The sequence below is a fragment of the Mytilus edulis genome, chromosome 11 (genome assembly GCF_963676685.1).
Source record: "Mytilus edulis chromosome 11, xbMytEdul2.2, whole genome shotgun sequence".
Classification (NCBI taxonomy): Eukaryota; Metazoa; Mollusca; class Bivalvia; order Mytilida; family Mytilidae; genus Mytilus; species Mytilus edulis.
This window is the reverse complement of record NC_092354.1, coordinates 62108871-62135262: the sequence shown is the minus strand read 5'-3', so window position 1 is coordinate 62135262 and position 26392 is coordinate 62108871. Positions and strand designations below refer to the sequence as shown.

Sequence of the window (26392 nt, the reverse complement as noted above, 5' to 3'; positions counted from 1 at the left end):
TGAAAGCCGTACATTGGCCGTACATTGACCTATAATAGTTTACTTTTTTTAATTGTTATTTGGATGGAGAGTTGTCTCATTGGCACTCACACCTATATCTATTGTTATATCCTTTTACAAACACATGCATTATAGAAAAAGGTACAGAAATGATAAGTTAATATTTGAATATCTAGAAAATAAGTAATTTCTCTTTATATCAACTTATAATTACTCTTTGAGTATACATTGTGTCTTGCGATACATTGTTTTAATATCAAACTGCTACCTGGGAAAGTTCCATTGAATATTTACGATGACTCAGAATTACCAAAGATACGATATACATCTTTGTTAATACCATTCAATATATGAATCATTGTGTCTATCTTTACATCTAACAAGTCTATTTTCAAACGAATATGGTCTGTTTTGGCCATTAATCTTTGGTTTGTTTTCAACTTTTTGCCTTGTTCTGTTTTGAGCGCGCGTCGTCGAATTGACATGGTTTGCTTTCATTGTTTTCGTTTGGCCGAAATATTTATACGTTATTACTCCAGCAAATATAACAATACACAGAACAACGAAGCATACACTAACAGCTACAATTACTGCAAACGTCTTGCTGAAGATATTCTGAAATAAGAAAAGATATAGCTGTTCTTCATTTCTACTAATACTACTAAAGTTTTTCGCCAATTAATTCATACTGTCCCATCCGTTAGTCTTACAAAAATCATGCTAAATATTTCATGTAACCCCAACTTAAGTTTGTCCCTTAATGTGTCCCGAACGTTTTGACAACTTTTTTTGATACAAATAAGCCTTTTTTTGTCTTATAAAGTATTAACCTAAATATTGAATTCCAAAGTAAATTAATGACATGGTTATATGTTGTTGACAAGAAATTCTTAGTAAAATCAAGTATTGCATTTATTCTCAAGTTATTTTAGCATACGGGTGACCAATTATTTTTCCTTAAACTATTTATTTCGTCAAAAGTTCAAATAAGCCCTTCCTGAACAAATTACTTACCGTATTTAGTATTGGGTGAATGACCTGCTCAATTATTGGTTCGACAGATTGTACCGGTAAACCATTAGACAACTCAAAATGACACTGTGAAATATACCCATCAACATCAACAGCACTGATGGATAGTGACGGGTTACAACAATCGCCGCTGTAAATGAAAAAAATCAAATCAAATGTTGCAGAAAGATGGAGTCGATGTATTACTTTCCTGAACACAATGTAGCTTTGTAAAATGGTTAAAAGTTATTTTGGTATGAGTAATCAAAATCTGTTATTGTTTAGGTATATGTATTCATTTACAGATATCACGATTTATCCCTTTTACCGTTTTATTAGCCATTTAGAAATGATTCCGATATAAGTAAACTGATTTTTTTCGGTTACAATCATTAAACATTGATACCAGTTATTCGTTTTAATATCTACAAAATATGGTGGTGCTTTAAACAAAAATTTTGAATAGATATATTTAGAATTGTTTCAGTTACTTTTCAACTTTTTAGTTGACGTATGTACGAACTATTTTATGCGACTTTGTAAAATGAACACGTTTTAAACTTAGTATGTATATGTAATAATATATATGTATCTGATTGATTTGTACTTCCCATCATTGCATTGTTTTATTACTAATGTCTTATATAATAACCAAACCTTATGTTGACCGCAACAGGACCTTCCATACGACCAGATATATTAGTATATTGTAACATGCTAGTGTTGCCAATGGTAGACGATAGACTTTCAAGCTGTGTTTCCTTAAAAGTAACTTCTGCCTTTGCACTCCAAGTATATTTAGAACAATTTGCAGTATTGAGTGATGATACATTACATTCACCACTTTTCATCAGTACATTGCAGTTAGGTCTTTGAATGTCAGTTACCTAAATTGATATCAAATGTATGTCAAGGTACCGTGAACAATGGGACTAGATTAACCCTAATGCGTGTGTATTTATTCAATTAGTCATGCTTATATGTATATATGGGTTCATGATCTATAAGTTATAACTTTGACTCGGCATACATTTATGACGAACTACCACTTACTGGGTCTGTTTTGAATTTCATGCGATTGTCATTTTTGACAGTGTGATCTACCTGGCAGCTAAAGAAAGAAAAATGTGAACCTTGGGTTCAAAAACAAATAATATCGTGTTTAAACAAGTCAAACTTAGACTTATATCTATATCAAAAAGCTTGGCTTACACAAAACAAAATCTAAGTTCGACTGTAAAAATGTTGATCATTTTGTATTTTCATTTTTCTAAGGCAAAACTGTCGCGTCTGCATTACATATATTTCAAGGTTTATATCAGAAATTCTCAGAGTCAAATATGTGTAAGTATTATGAGTAAAAATATAGACTTTAGTTTTTAAAAAAAACTTACTATTAGTGTTCTTGAAATGGTCTGCTTGACTTCCGCTGAAGAATTCACAAATACTGCAACAGTATATTTACTTTAAAGGAAAATAAAAATATTCCATTAGACGTATTATACGAATTGTCAAATAAAAAAAAGTTAGATTTCAAAAGTTTTGTCTCTGGCATTACCGTAAAGCGAGACATTTTCGCGACATATGCTATATTATTTAAACTACACAAAACAGAAACATAAGCCGCATATTCAACTCATCTATTCTGACAAACCTGATCATATATTGGTTGCTTAATATCGACAGATACTCTATACATATTCAGAGTGTTTATACGTTTAACCTCGTTAATTCAGAAGGTGTATAAACATCGAGAAATATAATATCAATATAAACGCAATGTTCGTTCAAAGTCGGCAAATTCCCTCTGTGCTGTTAAAGAAAACACCTAATATATCTTCAAAAGACAAAGATTACATAATTGTAAATATTCGACGTCAGAACTGTCTCATATGAGAATTTTATATTCAATTATATAAATGTAGTATCTATCATCTCGATATATTCACATGAGGACACACGTTAAAATAGATCTTAATTTTTATTAGCACAGAAATGAATGGCGATTTCAATTGTTATTCCTCTATTCAAAATTGCAATGAGACAATTTGCAATAAGCATAACATTGCGTTTATCAAAGTAATAAAATATGCAACAGTCCACTTAAACCTTCGTAACACATACTGAGTTTATAAGTGTCGTGTACAGACTTTATATCCTGAATTGATGCACAATGTCATTCATTACACGTTATTGTATGTTGCTTAGTCTAGTCACCAGTATATATGACCATTGAGATAACAAAACGCTAGTTTTGAGTTGCACTTTGTAAAAACAGCTGTTTCGCAAACCACGCCTTCTTCGGGTAGATATATAATATGATTAATTATGTTTACGTACTGGATTCAGATATGATCTATATGTTTCATATCGCAGCGACCTCACTTAGGAATGTTAACAGTAAATACGCATATTCATGTTGTTCTAATCTAAATTGCAACCCTAAAGTCAAGATTAGGATACTAAAGCATTTTAGTGTTTGTTTATACTCTTAGAAGTTCGGATCATATAAATGTTGAAAATATGCTACACAGCCCTATATTTTCACCTTTGAAAAAGATAGAATTGCATATAAACTTTTCATTTCTAAGATATATTTTTTTTAAACTTCAGAGTAAAATTTATAAAGTTTTAGCCGTGACAAAATTGTACAGTTTTAGTAAAGGGAGTTCCTATGGGAAATTGTATTGTAGATATTTACAGAAATGTCAGCTATAGAGCAGGTATGTCTTATAAATTTATTTGATTTAAAATATAATACATATAATTTCTTTCTTTATAAAAATTACATACAACATTCCAGTTGTAGAGTTTGGAAGTAGGGTAAAATTTCCATCAGTCTTTTCTCCAGAACCTAGCGTATGGTTCATTGAATCTGGCGCCAAAACATATGAATGGTCATCCGATATCTGCACAATGTAGTTATCAATATTGGCACCAGTATTTGTAACTTCATATGTTACAACTCGTTCATTACCTATTGGAACGTCGTCTAGAATATAAATTGGAATAATTGACTAAGTGTAAGTACCACAAAAAGTATTTGTAAATGACGAATATCACTGTTGACAATTATATCATGCTCAACTTTTGAAAAAGTAATGATTAAATAACTGCTATTCTTTAGAAATGTGGCATTTGAAAGGTTAAAACAACACTAACTCATATATTATTTTAAGTTTATACATAAACTCCACCCTTTACAAATGGTGCATACGCAATGCATACCCTTCAAAAAAATCAACGTCGTAATAATGCTGTGACACAATTAGTTTATTGTTGTGACAACGTCTTAGAATGACGTGAATGCAACGTTATGTTGTAGACCTATGTGCTTAGCACAATATTCCCAACGTTGTTACAAAGGTATAATGCAGGATATATTTTATGGGTTTTTATAGACATCAAATGGAAGCACGGAACTACGAAACAAAAAATTTCCAAATAATTTATTGTAACACCTATATTCTTAATTGTTTATTTCCCTCTAGTATATCAAAGTACATGTATGTTGTGCATATCGATTTCAAAACTCAGTTGATAATTGAACCAGTTGTCTTTGTTTCGACTTTCATAGTGATGCAATATCCACTCATGTCCATATGAAAGAGTACGTGTATTAATCCTCGGTTGCACCTATAGCTGAATTATATTTGATAAATTTCATTTTCTTTTTAAAAGATAAAATCTAATTTCTTTTTATATATCTTAATAGTTCAACATATTCTTTTATTTATTTTAATTTTTCCAGCCATCATTTTTCCTGAATTTAAAAAAATAAAATGATATATATATTTTTTATAACCTGAAGATGCTATAACGTTTAATTCCACACTAGTTGGTCTGTATACTGAGCGTGCTGTTCTCACTACAGGATCCCCAAGTACATTTGAGACGTTTAGCTTCATTTGGAAAGCCTATTTGATATAGAAGAGTTGGGTAATCTTTAATATATATAACCGTATAATTCGAGTTGCAAATGTCAACATACTTATGGTTGTTATAAATTTTGTTTGTTATGTTGCATGGAAATGCAATTAACAATGTGTGCTATTGAGGATGCATACTTGTGAAGTTTCAGTCTCGTTGAAATCTCGTTCTGGAATTATTTCTAAAACATGTGAAACAGGTAAAAAATAGCAATAACGTTAATACATATCATAATCAGACCTAAATTTTTGTATTTACAATCAGATTTTTTAGTCTTTTTGACAATATTTTGTGAAAAAAAATTTACCAGAAACTTGTACATCCCATATCACTTTTAATAAAATTTCTAAAATATATTTTTTTTATCATTTACCATGTTTACAATAAAGAAGTTTTAATAATATGCATTTTGTTCTTAAAACAGTGACACATCACAAATTTACAAAATTGACAGCATGGTAAATTTGACACGAAAATCATTAAAATATAATAAAACTATCTTATCTTAACACCTACCTATAGTTTTTTAAGTTAATTTTATTCCGATTGCCCACTTCATCTTTATTGAAAGTAGGAACGAAATTTTAATTATGAAAGTGTGATTTTGTCACGGTAAAAAATGATGAAAAATGGCAAAAAATAATCAAAATTATGGACTTTAAAAGGCCGTAGCAAAAGAGTCATGAACCAAAAAATCGGGTTAAGAAAGAAGTTTAGGTCTAGAAATTGTTGAGGTGTATTTGCTTAAACATGTTAAAATAACAGTACAAACCTCTACTCTTCACTGATTATTTTCCATTTTTAAATGTTCTATTATATCATTTACTCCAATGTATTTATCTGTTCTGAGTGTTCTTGTTTTTATTTAAAATGTATTCCTGTAACGTAATGTTACTGTAGCGGTATTTTAAACATTACCTCATAAGCGGGAGTTTTGGCTAAAAATAAACCGAGGTTTCTATGTAGGTTGGCGTTGGTTTTGAATGGCTCTTCAGTATTTCTGTTGATCCATTGTTTCTTTCTTATAGTCGATGTGTTTCCCTCGGTTTAAGTTTGAAACCCAGATTTGTTTTCTCTCTACCGATATATGTTCCCTTTACTTATCTAATCTGAGAAGTTGGTTATTTGCCTCGTTCTCTCGTTCATTAGGCAGGCTCGATATGCCAAATGTAATATTAGGTAATATGTGTATGCTCGTTAATTAATTTTTGTACTTGATATACATACGTGTGTGGTGTGTTTGAGCTTTTGTTGTTTTTATAAACTTTCCCTTATTTCCCTTGGAGTGTGATATTTTAGGTTTTTTTAAATTACTTTCAAGTTAATTCAACTACTTAAAAGCCAGTCTGCCTAAGAACCAGGCAGTGGTGAAAACATGACAAAAAAAAACCACCAATTTGACATTGATTTCAGTTCATAATATGTAGTTATGCACAAAAATAACATTCATTTTCATTTTCTGTTCTGGTAATAGAAGATACAATTTGGTTGAAATGCACTAGAAATTAACGAATAAGGGGAGATAACTCTGTAATTTTCTATCATTCTAACCAATTGCCTAACCAAGTTATTTGACATTACTAGACACACACAAACGAAAGACTAATAATTTTTAACTCAGGATGATGGTTAGAATTAAATAGCATGATTAGCTCGGTGGGTTTTTTCTTATCATGTTTTAATTTTTACCTAAATTGCCTGATTCTTACAAAGACTGGCACTTAATATTGTAATGTTGAACTTAGTGACAATCTGATTACTTACATAGTCAGGAATAACTATATCTGTTGAGCAAAGCATGTCATATTCTGAAGATCTGCTATCAGGTTTGTATGATGACATAATATATCCAGACGAGTTAACCATGTACAGGTTGTTACACGTACCATTTACCATATTGAACACCACAACGAAGTAGGTGTAATTATTCCCTAAATTTTGATAAAACTCATAAATGTAATACTTTCGTTTCAATTTATCAATTTTGTTCTTATTTTATAGAGAGATTTTCATATCTTTTTGGTAATGTGGGTTTTCAACTGTTTAGGTTCTTATATATCCCTGACTTTCAAATATTCGGCTTTTAGTGTTCCCGATAAAGGTAAATACAAAAAAGTGCCTCAAAAGAGTGACAATTTTAATGTGATGTTTATATACTACATACGTGCAGAAACAAGAGTGTGCAACAAAAATCCAACAATAATAACTGTATACATGTACCCGTTAAGCAAGTGTCAAACAATCTTCTTTAACGATTTGTTTTTCATTGTTTTCTTTATTTAAAAATTAATGTGCAACGCATAGACAGACAAAAAAAATACATTAAACATTTAAAGGTCATATTTTGGTATTTAATCAAAACATTATTGACAAAACTTACCTGATACTGGAGACCCGTGTAGGGTGACAAGGGACCCGCTGGTTGATTTCTCATACATGCCGTCTACCACTTTGATCGAGCTTTGTGCTGTTATGTTTATAACATATGCGTGGTTAATGTTTTTGTGTAGAAAATAAGCGCCATGTGTAAGGTTCTAAAAGAAAAGAGTAGACTTAAAAAATGTTAATGTGACATTCATATACACGTGTTGACTTGGTTTAAAAAAAGTGGTTGTAGATTTGTTATCTATTATATATGTGTTTAAAAAAAAACAGCAAAGAATAATTTAACTACTGTTTTCACACAAAGGAGATGTTTCAACAAAAGTAAACGTGTTTATTAAGAGAGGTTAGCATAATTAAAATGTGTACTATCACATGAACACCCATGAATTTTAATGTTGATCAATGTAATTTCAAAACGAACCAAAAACAAACGTCAATATAATAGCTCGATACAACCTGTTCAATATACAGGTGAAGGATAACACAACACTGGTACCCTAACAATATCAAGCAAACAATCGACTGTTACACACCGATAAACTATATATGTATGAATCACTTATACACACTACCGTATCAAATATTACGCTACTACTTACTTGTATGGAAATTATAACCTCATTATTACTTGCTATTACTCTGGAAGCTCCTGTTGAGGGTAAGGAGAGAGCAGTACCTGAATAAATAACAGGCTGTTGTTTTAATATTAGTGTATCAGTCTTATTAATATTGTATTCAATGAATAACTTAAGTGTGTTCTTAGTTCTAGTTTTACGTCATTTTCATTTCAGAAATATCTATAAAAATGTAATAAACAAGTAAGCTAGGTTCACACTTCCGATCAGATCAACTCGATCAAGCCCGATAAAGACAAATTACGTGATCGGGAGACTGGTCTGACTCAATCGACAAGGATGTTCGGGATAGTCTTCCTTACTCTTCATCGATCTGACTTTTTACCCGAGAGTTTTTGACATGTCAAAAACAATTGAGTAAAGACCGAGAAGCAAGTCACTCAAGAAGAGATCGAGAATTCGTCGAGTAGCGGTCGAATTGACCGGGAACGGATCGTGTTGAGATCGAATGTGGTCGGAATGCAAAAAATTTACCGATCAGTACTCGATCATTTCGACCTTTGCTCGACTTATATCCGATCATTTACAGATTAACTCGACCAATATTCGATCGCTTCCAGATAACTGCGACTTCTATATTTATGTTATGCCAGACCAACTCGACCAATACCCGATCCCTTCGCGACCACACTCGATATCTCGTCGATCCCTTTTCGCTCATACACGAGAACATATGACTGCTTCACGATTCTCTAAAAGTGTGTGCAGATCTGATAACCTCTCATAACTCTGACTCCGCAAAACTATATTGGCAACATCGTATTAACCTGTACAAAAATTGCTCTATGTACAGTACGTGTCCTTACTTTTGCAAGGAGGGATAACATTATAAAAGAAAGACAAAAGACACCAACGGAAAAATTGAGCTCAAAGGTCGAAAACAAAGCGACACAGCCATAGCAATAAAAGAAACCCGACGAGAAGACAAAGAGCAAGCCACATAACATAGATAACTAAACACTTAGCAAAACATAACCTAAAAAAACTGGAATGAACTCAGATGTTCCGGAAGGGAGACATATCCTGTAATTTTGGCACCGGCGGATTTTTCAAATATGAATGTTATTGAGCAATAACATTCATTATTAGACTGCTGACGACTTAGTTATCTTTCGTATTATCCCTACGAACAGGTCGATCTTGTCTGGTCACGATCAGACTGAGATCGCGAAAAGGTTGATTTGGTCTAGCTAGTCGAAAAAAGATCGTGAATTGATCGGAATTATTGAATAAGTATTCATTGTGTTGTCGGGATGGGGTCGTGAATTGTCGAGTTAAGGTCGTGTATAGTCGGATGGCGGTCGGCTAGATGTCGTAAACAGGCCCGATCAAGAATTTGGTTGAACTTGGTCGTGGAAATTAGGACAATCGGATAAATCGTGTTGATCTGATCGGCAGAGTTAACCTAGCCTAAACAGATATATGTATGCACAAATGATAACACCTGTTTACCCATTTTCGTATCCTGTATTTACAGTACGAAACATTGCCCATGATAGTTTCTACTTATGTGTGCTTTTATTATCTCCTGTAATGATAAGTTATTGAAGTATCATGCAGATGGGATTTTATACTCTATAAATTTGACATATTTCTATTTGTATTCATCTGATGAGTTAAGCCTTGTTCAACAGATTTGTATAGGTTTTTGCTTATGTTGTACTATTACTACACTGTCCCAGGTAAGGGGAGGGTTGGGATTGTGATAACATGTTTAGTTCCGCCACACTCTGTCTGTATGTGCCTGTTTCAAGTCAGGAGCCTGTAAATCAGTAGTTGTCGTTTGCAGATGTGTTACATATTTGGTTTTCGTTCATTTATTGTATATAAAATCGGCCGGTAGTTTTCTCGTTTAAATTGATTAATGTTTTTCATTTCGTTGTTTTTTTATAGCTGACTATGCAGTATGCGCTTTGATGATTTTCGAAGGACGTGCGGTAACATTGATAACCTATTGTTGTTAATTTATGTTTCATTTAGTATCTTATGGAGAGGTGTCTCAATGGCAATCATTTCACATCTTTTATATATATATAATATATGTACATGGAACTGACGACATGTAGTTGGCCAGAACGTGAGTTAAAATAACAAGAAAGAACTGAAAAAATAATTATCTAATTGAAACAGGCATTGTTTGAGAGCTTATTTATACATAAAATAAATAATACCATTTGTATAGTGGAAGTCAATATCGCGTTCGTCTGAACCTCCTTTAATACTGATTTTCAGGAGCTGAATTGAACCATCAACATTTATATGTTTGTGTCCAACTTCATTGTCTTTCCATTCATATGTCTCTATTAGTACCTCTGATGTAGGAAAAACGATCTGTGAGGATGAATAGTTTTGATCAATTTGTCTAGAGCGATTCAGAATTCATCGCAGTGTTAACGTTCACAATCAATAGAGATTCAACCAATGTATTGCTTTTGATTTATCGGTAAAAGTCTTAAATTGAAAGCAAAGTTAAACGTATGATAATTTTAAACGCAAACAAAAAACTGATACCCCAAAATGAGTAGCATACATCATGTAAAATATATCTATATATAAAGTATCTCCTTAAATAATTTCTAAAAGTTCCAGAGCACATCTGTTATATTGGCCATTACTTTAGTAGATACATTTTAAACAACGGTTTTTTTCTAATTCCCTTAAATTTATGAGAAAAATAGCGGTAGCACTAGTGATCTAGACCTGCTTACTCTGCTAATCCTGTACCAGCTCCTTCGTTGTATAGTGGTTTTCGTCGTTTTGTTTGCATATTTTTTCTGTTTATCGGTTGTCTTGTTGTTTACTACTTTTGAGGTTCAAATATGTCCTTTTGTATTTACAGCCTTTAAATTTTGAAGAAAAAAAAATAGATACCTTGACAACTTCAGTTAAAACTGAACCAAAATTTTCTTTATCTGTGTTATATACTGTCCCACCAGTTGATTGAGAAAGACTTTGGTAGAAAAGTTGCGTTTCACGTCTTTTTCGAACTGTAAAATTGCAAGATCTCATGATATAAGATAATCTTTGGATGTCAGGTCAATGTTTTCAAACTCAATGCATTTAAATATGATAAAAATATATAAAAATGTGTATAAAAAAAACTCACAATACGTTGTACTTACACGGATTTTAAATGTATTGTTTTTCATTTCGTTGTTTTTTTAATTGTCTACAACGGTCTCGCAAGTGACGCTCAAATCAAACATTTAAAACAGCAAACAAAAGAAAGAGGAAGAAGAGGAAGTAGAACATAAATTTTCTAGAAGGTTTAGCCAAATACATCTAAGATAATCTATGTTTTGGTAGAAAATCTTCACCATATTTATAAAAAAAAATCAGTTTGTATTTAAGTTGAATAATGAATCATATATATCTGTCGACTAAAAAACATTAAATACAAATATTTTCAATTTCAATTTTCTAGCTGGAAATAGCGTTTATGTCGTTTTTTGTTACGTACATGTAGTTTAAGCATTTGTTTTTATGTAATCATATGATATGGTTGTATAGTGAATTATGGAAAATTATTTCACCCATTATGATGTTACAAACTTATTGACACTTCAATTTGTTTTCATAATATAATCTGATGAGTATATTTTTAAATACAATTTTTAAGCTTATTATTAACCTAAACAAATAGAATTATAAACTGAAATGGATTTAAGTATACCGAGTGTGTCACGTCGTTTTCTTGATGCACACTGACTCGACAACACAGATGTAATCGGAATATTTTTTGCCAGAGCTGCATCTGTTACTTCCTGGAGCCTGTCAGAATCTTTAGCGTCAGCGTCCGTAAAAACAAGTACAGTCGATCTTTGTTTTGACAGTTCAATGGCTAATATATAAAAAAGAAAAACATATGTATTTTTAACAAAGAGGAAAATCATACAAAACAAAAGAATCAATCTTTTAAGGAAGTACTGGAGTATAAACTGGCATACAAACAAAACTTAGCCAAACAAGACATAATCTTTTTATTTATTTTACTTGTTCTTACTTTTTCGTGTCCACGGGTGTTAATCAGATACATAAAGTCTTAAGTACTTTATCTCGACACTTATATTATAATCTACATAATACATTTTCAAATCCATTTGTTTAGATGTACATGTGATGTTATGTTATGTTAATGTTTCTTAAAATATTCAAATTGAAACAAATTTCTAATACCTTTTAAGATGCCAGCTGCTGCAAATTCAGGACAATCGTCACCACCACTGACGACTATAGTGGCAATTTTATCTATCATATCTTGTCCACTTGTGTAAACGAATCCTTCATTAAGACTAGCTGAAGGCAAACGAATTCACAAATTTATGAAACTAGCATGTTCTTGTGTTAATAATCGTCAAGAGTAACGATAACTGTTTACTAATTTTTTTGACAGTTGTTCTTTTGGTTACAAATCCTTCATTTTAATTTTTATTTAAAAGTATTATTATTCTAAATTCAATCACATGATCCTGACATCGCAATCGTATGTAAACAAGAAAAAAATGTAGCGTGACGTCAAATTGAGTGACGACACCATACGACGAAGTAAGTATTCATCTTAAATGTGCCTGGAGTATATAGCGTCAATGATCTTTTTTCAGATCCATACATAAAGAGTCATCCTGTCTTGTAAATGCATGAAATATTGATAGATACAACATGATTTTCGACCGTAATCGTTTTGACAATTGGTTACTTAAGTCAGGGAAGGGTTTGTTCAATGGTTCAACAGATATAAAACAAAATAGTGTTAGCCCATTATGCATGTTATACATAATGAATAATTAAATTTGTCAAACCAAAACTGTAATTTTACTTAGAGCTACACAACTGAATACTCTTTTAGAGTTGTCTATATTGGCAAAGAAGAAAGGGCTTAACCAAATCAAAGGGACATTGAAATTCATTAGTCGATTATGAACTGACAAAACATGGTGAAAAAGAAAAAATGAACAGACAAACAAATGTATATAAAACACAACATTATACATACTTAGCGAAAGGAACCCAACAAAAAAACCTGATGAACTCCCATTATCTCCGAACGGATAGGCAAATTCACTTGTCTATCTTATATATTGACATTTTTCTACAGGCAAACTATTGTCTTTTACCTGGATCATTAAACAAGGACAAAACATAATCTGCTGGTTCATTGTTTGATCCAATGGTACTTGTTACAAGCTGAATAATCTGTTCTTTAACAGCTGCAATATCGCCACCCATTGATCCACTAAAATCGACAGCAAAGGCGAGCGAGACTTGTGTACGTTATTTTATTTGAAATAGGGATTTGAACAACTCATCTCCAAGAATGTTTAAAATTCCTGTATCTGAAAACAAAATTGACAGTAATAGTATTCAAGACAAGAACGGATATGAATTTCAATCAGCCAGATTTCATCAGAGACCATCTTTTTATTCATTCGCCGATTGTGCACGTGCAAATAACAGGTGAATGTTATTTTATATATACCAATATACAACTCTAACGTTAGCCAGTTGTACATGATGTTGACTTTTATAAACATTAATCACAATGAGCAATACTGATAACACGGAACACGTCTTTACGGTAACGAAATGACAAATATAAACAATATTTTTTTAAAACAGCGAATTCTTTTTTAATAAAAAAACATAGATATATTGAAAGTTGTCTTAAAAATATCCATATTGGTTCTAATAATTTACTAATATAGCATTACCTTCAGTAATAAAGAAACGAAATAACAAATATAACCAATAATTATTTAAAACAGCAAATTCTTAAGAAATTTAAAATAACATAGATATATTGCAAGTTGTCTAAAGAATATCCATATTGGTTCTAATAATTATTAATATAGCATTACCTTCAGCAATAAAGAATTGTTTTGTCGCTTCTACAGCTGCTTCATATGCTTGGACATGTAGATGATAGTGCGGAGATAAGGCTTCCACTGTTGTTTCCTTGTTAATCCCACACTTTGCTATAAGGTTTCTACTATCATCATTGAGGCCACCATGACTGCACTTTCCTTTCAATGCATTTTGCGGTCCTGTTAAAGTGATTGTATACAAGAATAAGACGATGAGGTTTAGTTGTTAAAACCACAGATCGTCGCACTGCTCTTATTCAAGCCATACACTACCCTTAAGCGGCATTTTGAAGAACAAACCAAAACCAGTTACACGGAACATTTTTGACAATTTATGCAATTTACATGTTTAATTATCGTCGTTTTTAATTTTTCCGTAAATCTTGTTAATCCGTTTTATCCGGTACGCTTCCGTTAGGTGTCCATTTTATGCGGTACTCGTCCGTTGGATGTACGTTCGACATCCGTTTTCTCTGTAACGTTTACGTTTCTCGTATATTGCATATCCGGCTTGTGTATGTTATACATTCGTTACGCGTCCTTTTTATTTGGTCAGCACAACATGGACTCCTAACAAATACCAACTTTGTCAACGAACAACTTTTATTTTCATCCGTTAGTCGTCTGTTCGTGCTATCCGGTTAGCTTTAGTTTTTAGTTTTCAATATTGTGTCTTGTTAACAATTTTTTGCCAGGGGGTGTCGGTTTTTTTCGATCTATGACTTTGAATGTTCCTCTGGTATATTACGCCCTTTTTTTGAAAACATTGAAAACAAAACGAAATCTGACAAACGCAATGATTGAATTTGTTTTTTATCAAATTGGAAGCACCTTTTTTTAACCTAAACAAAATGTTTAAAACCAGATGCCCTATCATAAAAATTCAAATGACATATTGTTGATTCATTAATATTCATGGATACTAATTGCCGTGGATTTTTAAAACGTAGTTTTACTACGGTCTGCAAACAAGACAATAGAAAATTAGTACTTCGTTTGACATTTGAATTCGTCGATCACCATGAAATCTATCAGAATTGGTATTCTACAAATAATAAGGGATATACAATAGGACAATATATATCGTTATTAACATACTTGCTGGCTTCCGATTAGCTCTGCCATGATGAAAACCACTTGTCAACATATTTGTTACAAACACATTGTCTTTACAAGAAACCCTAAAAAAATACAATGTTCAATGTTGACTGTTGTTCCCCATTTTAACATTTTTACCTATTATGTTTTGGGGTTATGTTCACACATCTTTGTCAATATAATAGAAACTATGCTTCTGTGATACAAGTGAGAGGTTTAGCTAGCTTAAAAACCGGGTTTAATCCACGATTTTCACATAAGAAAATGCCTCACAAGTCAGGAATATGACAGATGTTATCCATGTTTTTGAGTTTTTATTTTCCCGTTTTTAATAAGGGACTTTCCTTTTAAAATTTTCCTCGGCGTTCGTTTTTATATTTTGATAATATGTTTTGAAGAAAGACAATATTTGATATCTTTTTTTTCTAGATTAGTTTAGTTACTCTTACGCAATACAGTTTACTCTAGAAAATCTAAATTAACCAAACAACTTATTTTCTTTATGGAGGTTAACTTTTACTATTAAATTTGAACAATTTGTGATATGATCATCGCCTGCTCCTGAAATTATTTTTTCACGAAAGTGACTTGACATTTAAAAACAGATGTTATAGAAAGACGATTTGACTATGGACATAATCTTTGTACACATTATATTTTTTTTAGTATTTACAGAGAGTTCTTCATATCAAGACATGTGTCCTCGTCAGATGTGGCTACACGCATTAACTGTGTTCCTTTAGTCCCTAAAATATCAAACAAAAATTACTATAAAAACGTTGTTAATCCTATTGGAGATCAATGTCATCTAAAATCGGTTCATTCGTACATCATGTAGAAATGTCAAACAGATTTAAAATTAGTAAATGATTAAAAAACTTTTTTCAAATATTTACATTCGGTTTCCTTAAATGCATGTAGTTCCGATATTCAAATAAAAATTAAAAAATAAACAACATCAGGTGTCTCATGTAAACACACCTTGTTTTAAAAAATATAGATTTACCAACTTACCAAAATCTAGATATGGAATATTACCAAACATTTCAACCCAGTTTGTATTGCTGTAGAAAGACTGTATTGTATAGAGACATTCACCAATTTGCTTCTGTAATTCATTTATATCATCCTTTCTTGCTAATAACTTGTCTCTGCAAGCAATCACGTGGGTATGTGCTAAAACGTTAAGTTAAGCATACCGTAATCAACCACGCATAGTTTGGAAAAGTTATCGACATGTTAGAATAAACATAAAATAAAAAATAGTTCAACTGAGAATCAAACTGAATATCATGCATTTCTTAGACAGTTTCAAATGGGGATCTATGTATACTATGTAAACGATAACATTAACGGCGCTTTCTATTGTCAATACCTGTCCAACGTGAGTGTCCGTAATACTGAGATCAATAAAGTAAACTCTAATATTTTTAGTTAAATTCAGTAAATCAAATTGATCTATTTTTTAATGTATATGTTCCAGACCGTATGCGTATTTGGACCGTATGCGTACTTTTTAAAAATACTCATACGAACGGACCGTACGCGTACGGTCTGACTATTATTAAAAAGTTGGTCAAGTTTATTAGATACAAATGCATTTAGCATGTCAAATTACTTAACTATCAAATTAATATAAAAAAGTCCATTTTTAATTGAAACAAAAACTTTATATTTTAACTTTTTTAATTCACCCTAATTAAATATGTTAATCTCTTGTATTAAGCATGTCGATCAGTAATACATTAATTGTATTATGAACACTGAAATTGAAGATATCGGAAGTAAACATAATGTGGGAGTTCCATTGTTTTAGAAGTTTTAGCAACTTTACCAAAAAAATGCAAATGCAAAAGAACATGCATGAACTGCATATATGAGAATGCTTTAAATATTACGTTACTTGAATTGTGTCATCTTGGGCGAGATTACCAAAATAGGATTCAGATATACAATTAAACAAATATATAATTTCAATTGTTCGCTTGTTGATAAATAAATAAATCATTTTTGAACCACATAACTTAAAGACTTAATGTCAGGTATATATAAAAGTTGACTACTAATGGTAATCATTTATCTACTTGAATTCTGTATTCGAATAGTATGTGATTCAAATGTTCATATGATTTTTAAAGAGTAATCTCCCTTCGGCATACTGACCACCTTAAGTGTTGCTTTCAAAGTTACCGATAAAAAAACTATCAGAAATAGTGTTTATTGGTTAATGTCTGAATATGTTATAAGCAGACTATGTGACTGAATGTTCATTTGAAAAAAAGAACATGTATTTATCCGCTAGTTTAATGATTATCCTATTTTGAATTTTTTTGAAAACTTGCCTAACTTGATCAGGTCTGCATGACAGTGTACGTAAGGTATGCCTCTTTTCTTTTCCTGGGTATCGGCCACACTTTCTCGAACTGTATTGATTGTTGTTAGCATTGCAGTCCATCCATTGTAATCTAAAATACAAACAAATATACAACAAAGACAACGCAATAAAGTCGCAGGAGAAATTTCAATAAACACTAAATAAATAATAAGAATATGATGATTACCAATAAGACTACTATCTAACTTTCAAAATTAAACCCAAATATACACATGTACAAGTTACAATTCATTTTTTATGTTATTGAATGTTTTATAAAGGACAATGTTATCAATTAAACAACACTTTGACAATTGTACTGACAGATGCATTATAAAAAAAAAACATGCATATTGAGGACTTGAAGTGGCATGTCAGTAACTGCTACAAGTCGTTTGTTTATGTATGTATCAATGTTAATTTGCCTAGTCTCTTTTGATACCTATTCTAACATCGGACTCGGATTTCTTAAAAACTGAGTTTTACTGTCAGTGTGTATTGCTTTGTGAATATTTGTTTATACATTGGCTAGAAGTAAAGGGAAGGTTTGTTATTTCACATAATATGTTTAACCCAGCTGCATTATTGCGACTGTCCTTATTATTATTGCGAAGTCAGAAGCCTCTGGCGTTTGTTATCTTTGTATGTTTTTTTTTTAATTTTAGTTTAGTTATATGTTTTGGATTTAAGTGTGACTGAGCTAGTACTCAATTGTATTTAGGGTCCATCTGAGGACTTACTCCGGTTACGGGATTTTCTTGGTGCTTTGACGACACATTGATAGCCTTCGGCTGTTGTCTTCTTTATGGTCGGGTTGTTGTCTCTTTGACACATTACCAATTTCCATTCTCAATTTTATGAGACATATTGTAAAGATACTGACATTATTGCAAAAAATGTTTTAAAATTCAATTAATTAAACTATTTATTTGAAGATAGTGTGGTATCTCGAGGTAAACAGTCAACCAAAACAAAAAGACAATATATGCCATAAACATGAAATGTTAACACATTGTACAAATGCTGTATGTTTCGAATCCCTAAAAGTCTGTAGTGTCATGAAATCTATTAAAATTTATATTTGAAATGGCCTTTGTCGTATGGCATGAAGCATGCGCAGCTATATCAGTCACAACAAGGGTCGATACATTTATGCTACAGATCGTCTGGTTTAGTTGTTTACAAGTCAGTGAAATAAAACAGGGACTACTATAGAGTCCGCCAAAATTTAAGCACCACCCTATATTTAACATCTATGATATTTTGCCACACCTTTAAATCTAAAAAAAAATCAAAAGTGAGCTAACAAGTGCTTTACGTTTGTTAAATTATGAATCGTAAACAAAATTTAGATCAAGTTTAAAAACAGTTTTTAAACTTTTGGTACTCTTGATTTATGTTTAAAATACTGTCAAAATTGCAACGTGTTAGGGCAACCAAAAAGTTTCACTTTGCCACAAAATTTTATTGTTTAACAACATTTAATATACGCACAACTAGAATAGCATTAAGTCCAAGAACCCGGTAATGTGTAGATTGGAGATTTTGACAAGATGGGTTCCGGCGGTTAAGCATCCCACAAATGCTCAATTGGCTTCATATCCGGAGACATGGATGGCCAATAGATACTGTCAATCGACTCTTACTGCTTGTAAGCTGTCACAATTCTTGCTCTGTGCGATCTTGCATTATCGTCCATTTACAGGAGACGATCAGCAAGTGGATGGCCATCGAAATGTGGAACAAAAGTGTCACGTAGCACTTAGTCTCTGTAAATCTGACCATTCATATTCCCTTGTAAGATATGCATATCAAGTTTAAAATTCAACGAAAAACACAGTAACACCACCTGAACCAAATACATGAGTTGGAAAATGTTCCTTTCCTTATGGGGTGTATTGCGCTCTCGCCCCACGCGCATACGCTAGTCTACGGGTCGTAAAAGAAATTGACTTGCGCCAGACCAGTGAATTTTCCGCAAATTCGGATGTTACAAAAAGATGTGCATAAGCCCACTTAATAACAGATGTGGACGTCGTATAACTCTACGTGCTCCCATTATGGAGCCTACGGATAACACGTCGAACACTCGTCCATTCTCCTGGTGGCCATTCCTGTCGAAACTGAGTTGCAGGTATAAACAGATGAGCCCTAGCGGTGCTAATCAACTATCTGTCACTACGAATTGACGGTTTTCGAGGTCTGTCATTTACACTTCCTGTGACTCTTTGACGTCGTAAAAGTGGAACGATGACTGTATGATTGACGTTAACATTGTTACTAATGGTTCTTGTGCTCATATCTGCAGTTGACATGCCAAGAGCTTGCCATCGTTCAGCTTCAGATAACGTACGTCTTTGCATCACAGATAAACTTGCTAAAAAGTGTCAATTTTACCTTTGCAGGTAACTTAAAGTGGAAAGTTTTGGATGTACCCAAACCTGTTTTCCACGCTGACCACGATTGGGTTAATTAAAACCGTTTTACAGGTTTAAATGAACTTATTATAGCACCAAATATATACACAATACTGTGTATGCTTATTGTTATCATTAAAAAACAAACAATACGATTTAGCAATACTTTTATAAAAAATTTTAAGATATCATATATAAATGGTGCTTAATTTTGGTGGACTGTATATATATGGTATGACCGAGTCAATTTTGTATATTAATCATGTACATTGTATTTAACACTCCTTAGTGATATGCCTTGTACATGTTGTATAACAGGTATACCAATCGAATGACTTTTAAGTAGTTCAAGGGAATTTTTTTTTTCGACCGGAATGTAAGTGTATTAACCATAACAAAGGATCGAAAGGTATTGATATTAAGATCGAAATTTTTAAATATACAGGTAGCTATACCCAGACAAAATGTATATCCACTTGTACAGATAAAACAAAATCTTTATTCAAATAATTATACACCTTATGATGTGGTGCGTACTTAAATAGATATCATATTACAATAACATGTATTAAAGGAGTTAGTTTTATGTCTCGTAAGTGTTTTAACGACAAATGACATTCTATAACAATGATGGAAGCATTAAGTTATTTCTCTGGACAATTAAAGGATTATGTAACAGAAAAAAATTAACATAAATAATAGGTGATTAGGAATGAAATATATTCAAATGTGTGGTGATATTATTTCTTTCTCAGTGGCAACATACATCTTATATTTCCTAACAACTATGACAATAATTTTGTACACGAATGATTATTACACATGTTGGCAACTTGCTTCTGCATACGTCTTTTTTGTTATCCCTGACTAATTGAGTAATTTTAATGTTTTTGTTTAAGAAATATAAATCAAATCAAATTTATGGCTGTCATAAATTATTTCGATTCTAATAGGACATATTCGGTAATTTTGTTAACCGTTAAAGCCCTATACACACAATACTGTTTTGGCTGTTCCGTTTTATCCCGATAAAAAATATACTAGTAATATTATGTTTTCCGTAATAAAAAATTAAAAAAATGTTATTTCATTGAACTCTGAGTCGAAAAAAAAGCTTTAAAACGCCCGGTGATTACATCTGATTTTTTGTTTACGGAAACACACATGTGACGTCACCTTGTTTCGTTGGTTGATAACATTTCACGGAATTTTCGTTTCAGGAATATTTATCACGATAATTGTATATTGAAATGGACTGATTTGTTTATTTTGTTATAGAATAGAAATTACTTTATTTTAACTAATTCCTGGTCTATGCAAACTGTGGGTTTTGATGTAAAAAATTGAGAATGCCTTATTGTATATTTAAGTTGGGCGTAACGAAGACCAGCTAGTTTAAATTTGTGTATTTATGCGCTTGCGCTAAACGTATATATAATGTGACTATACTGGTTGAAGATAAAAGTTTGTCATGTTAGAATAAGTTAGAATAAGTCTTTAAAGCCTCGAGGCCGATATTGGAGTCTCGGGATGATACCAGGGCCAATATGGAAAAGGGCATGTTATAATATATACTTACATCGATAAACAGTACTATATAAATGTACATACAATGTTCTATAGATCGGCATTTACACAATGAGGAAAGCAAAAAGAGGAAATTTCTGAAGTGTAAACAAGAAAGTAAAACATTTTAAAAATTCTGATCGGAAATAAACTATTTTTCATCAATCGATTACGGAATTGATAGGCAATCAATTTAAAAGTGTTCAAAATACACTGTTTTGCCAAGTCAATGTTTCCGGTATAATGATTAAGTCGCAAAGTGTAACTACACTTGGTGTTGCAAACTTTACGTAGGAGTCAATGGTCAAACGAGGAGAAAAAGAATGATTATATACAATTTATTAGAGACTTAAATTAATCATAAATTAAACTGTCAGAACCAACATATTTTTGAACAGTCTCAAAAGGTAGATTTTAATGGCATACTAAACGATAAAATTTATCATTTGAAAAATATCAATATACATGTAAGTTCCTTGTGTCATAATTCACCCAACCCAATTAATATTGTTTACAAAGTCACTTTTTTTCATTAATTAGTGACTAAATTATACATAAAATACTATTATAATTCTCTGTATTGAAGAAATAAGATACCAATTATTTTTTATTAGATATGTCGATTGAAATATCTGACAATTAATCCATATACAATCCAGTCAATAAATAAATACCCCATTGCAAACATTTTAAAACATAAATTTCTTTCATAAATCGTATAAACCTATTTGTTTTATATTGTATGCATATGGGATAGTAAGTATAGATGAAATTACATACAACCTTTACAATCAATGTTAGTCACGAAGCCTGAAGTTATAAAGTATTATGTAGTATTTAAATCCAGTTGAAAAAGGTAAAAATTGTCTCACTGAATAATAGACCTTCTTAACATTGTCAATATATTTAGGTAAAGCTCGAAAACTTTTGTATTTAATTGAACTAAACAATTGTACAATTTGCTGTAAAAATGTAATGGAGAAAAAAGCATGTGTATTTTTCTATTAATAAATAACTTATTCATGTTATTTTTAAAATTTTAAAAGTGTTGATAAAATTTCATTGCAATAAGATATATTTAAGATGATAGAAACTAAGGGTATTTTTATATTTCAGCTTTGAGTTTGGTTTTTACGATTAAATCGAACTATCAACATTTCGGATTTATCATTTAAAAAAAGGTAAATTTGCTATTCAAATGTTCTAATATTCGCATCAACGTATAAATCATTCAATCAATCCTAATACAGTAGGCACATGGGATTATTCAAAATAAGAATATTTTCGAGCCTGTGTTTGTGGCTGAAAGTTGGGATTTTCAAAAATAGGTTGACCTCAAAGATGGATACCGCTCTTATTGTGCGTGTTCGAGTATTAAAACGTAAAGAATGTCAACATTGAAAGTGCGATAAAGCTAAATAATTTGATTAACTGATTCGATTCACAAAAACAATCATTATCATACAGATAAAAACGATGATTAACATATAATTCTTATCTATGATATGAAATCAAACAGACATAGAACAATCCGAATGCTATAGTCTGATATCTACGTATAGCTATATTTATGCTTATATCACTTTAATGGCAATCGCAGGTCTTCGGTGGGAGAGAAGAACTCGGCAGTTAGTAAGATGGCGTGTAGACTGAAATACACACGACACGAAGCTACATATTATCGAACCCATGTCCGATATATTGTTATTTTTAGACTTTTTATAATTTGAATAACTGTTTACATTGTTATAAGTCAAATATGAGAATTTGAGTAAAATCGGTGACCATGAATTTGACAGCTAGTGCCCCTTTAGATAACGGTATACTCTACTTGTTAAATTTTATATGTCATTTGGTATATGCTGGAGAGTTGTCGCATTGATAATCAAACCAAATTATCATTCTAATATGACGTCCTTATTACGCTTTGTAAACAAAGCCGTGTTCTAATGAGCACAACATATGTTTGACACATGCGCACGAACTTACTGTTTATATTAACGTTATTTCCATCGTTATCCTTTAAAATATATACATTTAAGCAGCTAACATAAACTTTTATTATATTTTTTTTTATGAAACAACATATATTTACCCTGCTTGTAGCTTTTAAACTTATCAAATATGAAATGCAATGCACACACTCCTCGAGGAGGAAACGGGAACAACCAAAAATTTTACGATAATTTCGTACGCTTCGACCTATAAAAATACTGTATTTGTCCTATTAGAATCGAAATATTTCCTCCATGTCATGCTCTATGCTCATTTTAACATAGGTAGGCATTATATTTGACCACATTTTACACATCGCTAACGCTCAGTGTAAAATATCGACAAATATAATGCCTACCCATGTTAAAATGAGCATAGAGCATGACATGAAGGAATTATTTCTAAACTCGTAAATTAAAATCCTAAGTTTTTTTTCTTAATAACCTTTATCATGAATGCAAATAAAAATGCTTGAAATGAAAAAAACTGGTTCTAAAGTCCAAGTTCAAACTGTAATGAAAGCATGTCACCCTTATCCAGACGCGATGGACTGATTTCAAACCGGCCAGTCTGTACCCTTTCTCCCATCTTTCTATAGAGTCAAATGAAGGAACATTAAATACATCGTTTTCGGTCTTGATATTACTGGGTCAGAGATCAAAATAAATACCTCCCGCACTTGGGAAAAGTAATCTCCGACTAGATTACCGAGTCGGTCTGTACATACGTTTAACAATGTTATTAAAAGAAAGGCAACATCAGCTTTACCGCTGTTCGAAAGTCATAAATCGATTGCAAGAAAACTAATCCGGGTTACAAACTGAAAATGACGGAAACACATAAAATATAAGAGGAAAACAACGAAACCACAGAAACGTTAAAGTACAACAAAAATCAAATGACAATGCAACACACACATAAACCAACTATAAGATAATAATAGTCATTTTCCTGACTTGGTACAGGACATTTAAAGGACAAATGGTAGTTGAACCTGTTTTGTGCCTAGGCAAACCTGTCCTGTCGCTTTTATTGCAATGTTGAATATAACACTAAAATGACAACATTACAGGACAGTAATACAATACAAATAAATAAATGTACATAAAGGACAGAGAAATACATACATTAATAATACATTAGAGCATTACAACTCATTAGCGACGCTAAGCTCAAAATAGTAAAGAAAAACAAACAAAGATGAAGAGCATTGATAACTCAAAATTTTTTTAAAAAATGTGCAAAATACAGCTACGGTTATCTGCCTAGGATAAAAAAAAATCGTATTATTAGAATAATTCATACTTTTGGAAACAGTAAATTTATGAAAATGACCATATAATTGATATATGTCAACACTGAAGTAGTAACTAACCACAGAAAAAAAACGAAAACGTAAAACAACCTAGGTCAGAACATAAAAACAGTAAGCCGTACCACACATTGTATGTCACCCGACTAGATCGTCGAAAAAATATGACGTCACACGTAAATTCAAAAACAATCCTAAAATAGGATATAGTTCAAGATTAGATTTGTAATAATGATATTTGATGTATTTTTAAAATAACAATAAAAATTACAATAAGATTATTATAAAATTGTGTTAGTAATTATACAATTAATTGTATTATCTAGTTATGTCGGTATTTCTTCTATTTCAAACTGTAAACTAAACATCATGTAAGTTTAGTTGCGGCAAACTAAAATCTTTTAAACGAACTTGGTGATGAATTATATTAAATTAGAATCTAAAATTCATTAAAAAAAATTAAAATGTTAGTATTATTTGATAATCATACCGTTTATAAAGAATTCGTCTAACGCTGATGATTCTGATTTTGCATTTGTCATATTGTTTTTGAAGACGTAGGTTGAAATAGCCTGTAATGTACCAATTAAAGTTATATCAAAGTGCGTTTTTGTTCTCCAATCTTCTGGAGGTGGTTGGCGTGGATAAAATGCCGATACACTGCTGATGACTGCCAATATAGCTAATACATACATCATTTTACTGTTGTTGTACTTAAATCTTGTTAAAATCTGAAATATTCTCCTAAAAATCCAGCAAATTGGTAATATATTTTATGAATTTATAATTAACTTAGAATTTTGTCACTTCCTTGTTCAATGACTGGAATGTGTATTTCATTGTATATATGCTAGGTTACATGAATATGTATTTTTAAACGTGACTAAACATACAGTATCGAATATCAAGGAAGTCTAATTACACGATGATATATTCATCTCTTGCAGGGTTTACCCTGGGTCAATTATTTTTTTCGCCACCTCTTTCGCCAAAACAATATATTTTTCGCCACTTTATTATTTTTTTCGCCAAGTAACATAACTATATTCATTGCAAGTATTTTAACAACTTTTCTAAATGAGGGGGCCACTTTACTTTTAAATAATAAAGAAGATATAAGTCCTGGAATATAACAAAATTAATGGCCATGTTTTGATTATATAATACCAGTATAGTTCGTAGGGAAAGTTTCTTTAAAAGAAAAATACTGATGTGGCTTTTTGTACTAAGAATTGGTTTTCACAACAAACGAAAAGCTTTTATCACATGAAATTGATCCCTCATTTTATGTGTAGTCATAAAATTGAAGGGCTACTCTCATTCGAGGGGTTGTTCCCAAACTTTTGGATAGATTTCTTCATAACCACAGTTTTCTTTTCTTGACCATCGTAAATGAAAAAGTTGAGACGTAAAACTATGCTTGAAACACGCGTGTCACTCAAACGACTGTAAAGTAGTCTCCCTGATCAATTACCTATATTAAAGTTTTAAATCGGAGATTTTTCTTGCTTTTGAACATTTTTCGTCACAACAACTGCTTTCTTTTATAAATTATCTTTAAAAGGAGAGGAGACGTCAAAAGACTTCTTCAAACACGTGCGTCGCAAAGTGGTAAATAAATTCTGTATATGACATTTAGCGGAAGCCATTTAACCATATCATTTTGTCAATCAATTCAATCAACACCTTTATTAAATAGTCCTTTGTTGTCGATAGCTATAAAATGCAATCAGCTGATTATTGATTTTCTGTCCAAATCTTTATGAGGTCAAGGTGAATTCCGAGTATTGTCTGATCGGGTAAAGTCC

The 26392-nt window shown here is 31.6% G+C and overlaps 2 protein-coding genes across 2 annotated transcripts; both read right to left on the bottom strand.

Annotated features, from left to right (window-relative positions):
* Positions 1-203: 203 nt before the first annotated feature.
* LOC139495968 (hemicentin-1-like) lies at positions 204-13956 on the bottom strand. The gene is made up of 15 exons (XM_071284395.1): positions 13817-13956; positions 13076-13294; positions 12138-12257; positions 11635-11802; positions 10833-10948; positions 10133-10292; positions 7926-8002; positions 7322-7475; positions 6706-6872; positions 4817-4928; positions 3805-4003; positions 2406-2475; positions 1669-1898; positions 1015-1162; positions 204-615 (listed from the first exon to the last, which is right to left on the bottom strand). The coding sequence occupies exons 2-15, from the start codon at positions 13185-13187 to the stop codon at positions 334-336; spliced, it is 2115 nt and encodes a 704-aa protein (XP_071140496.1). The 5' UTR covers positions 13188-13294; positions 13817-13956; the 3' UTR covers positions 204-333.
* Positions 13233-25279, bottom strand: LOC139494467 (von Willebrand factor A domain-containing protein 7-like). Its single transcript, XM_071282627.1, has 7 exons — positions 25075-25279; positions 17263-17385; positions 15935-16096; positions 15594-15666; positions 14921-15003; positions 13817-14002; positions 13233-13294 (listed from the first exon to the last, which is right to left on the bottom strand). Exons 1-7 carry the CDS (start codon positions 25277-25279, stop codon positions 13233-13235), a joined length of 894 nt encoding a protein of 297 aa, XP_071138728.1.
* Between the last annotated feature and the right edge of the window lie 1113 nt (positions 25280-26392).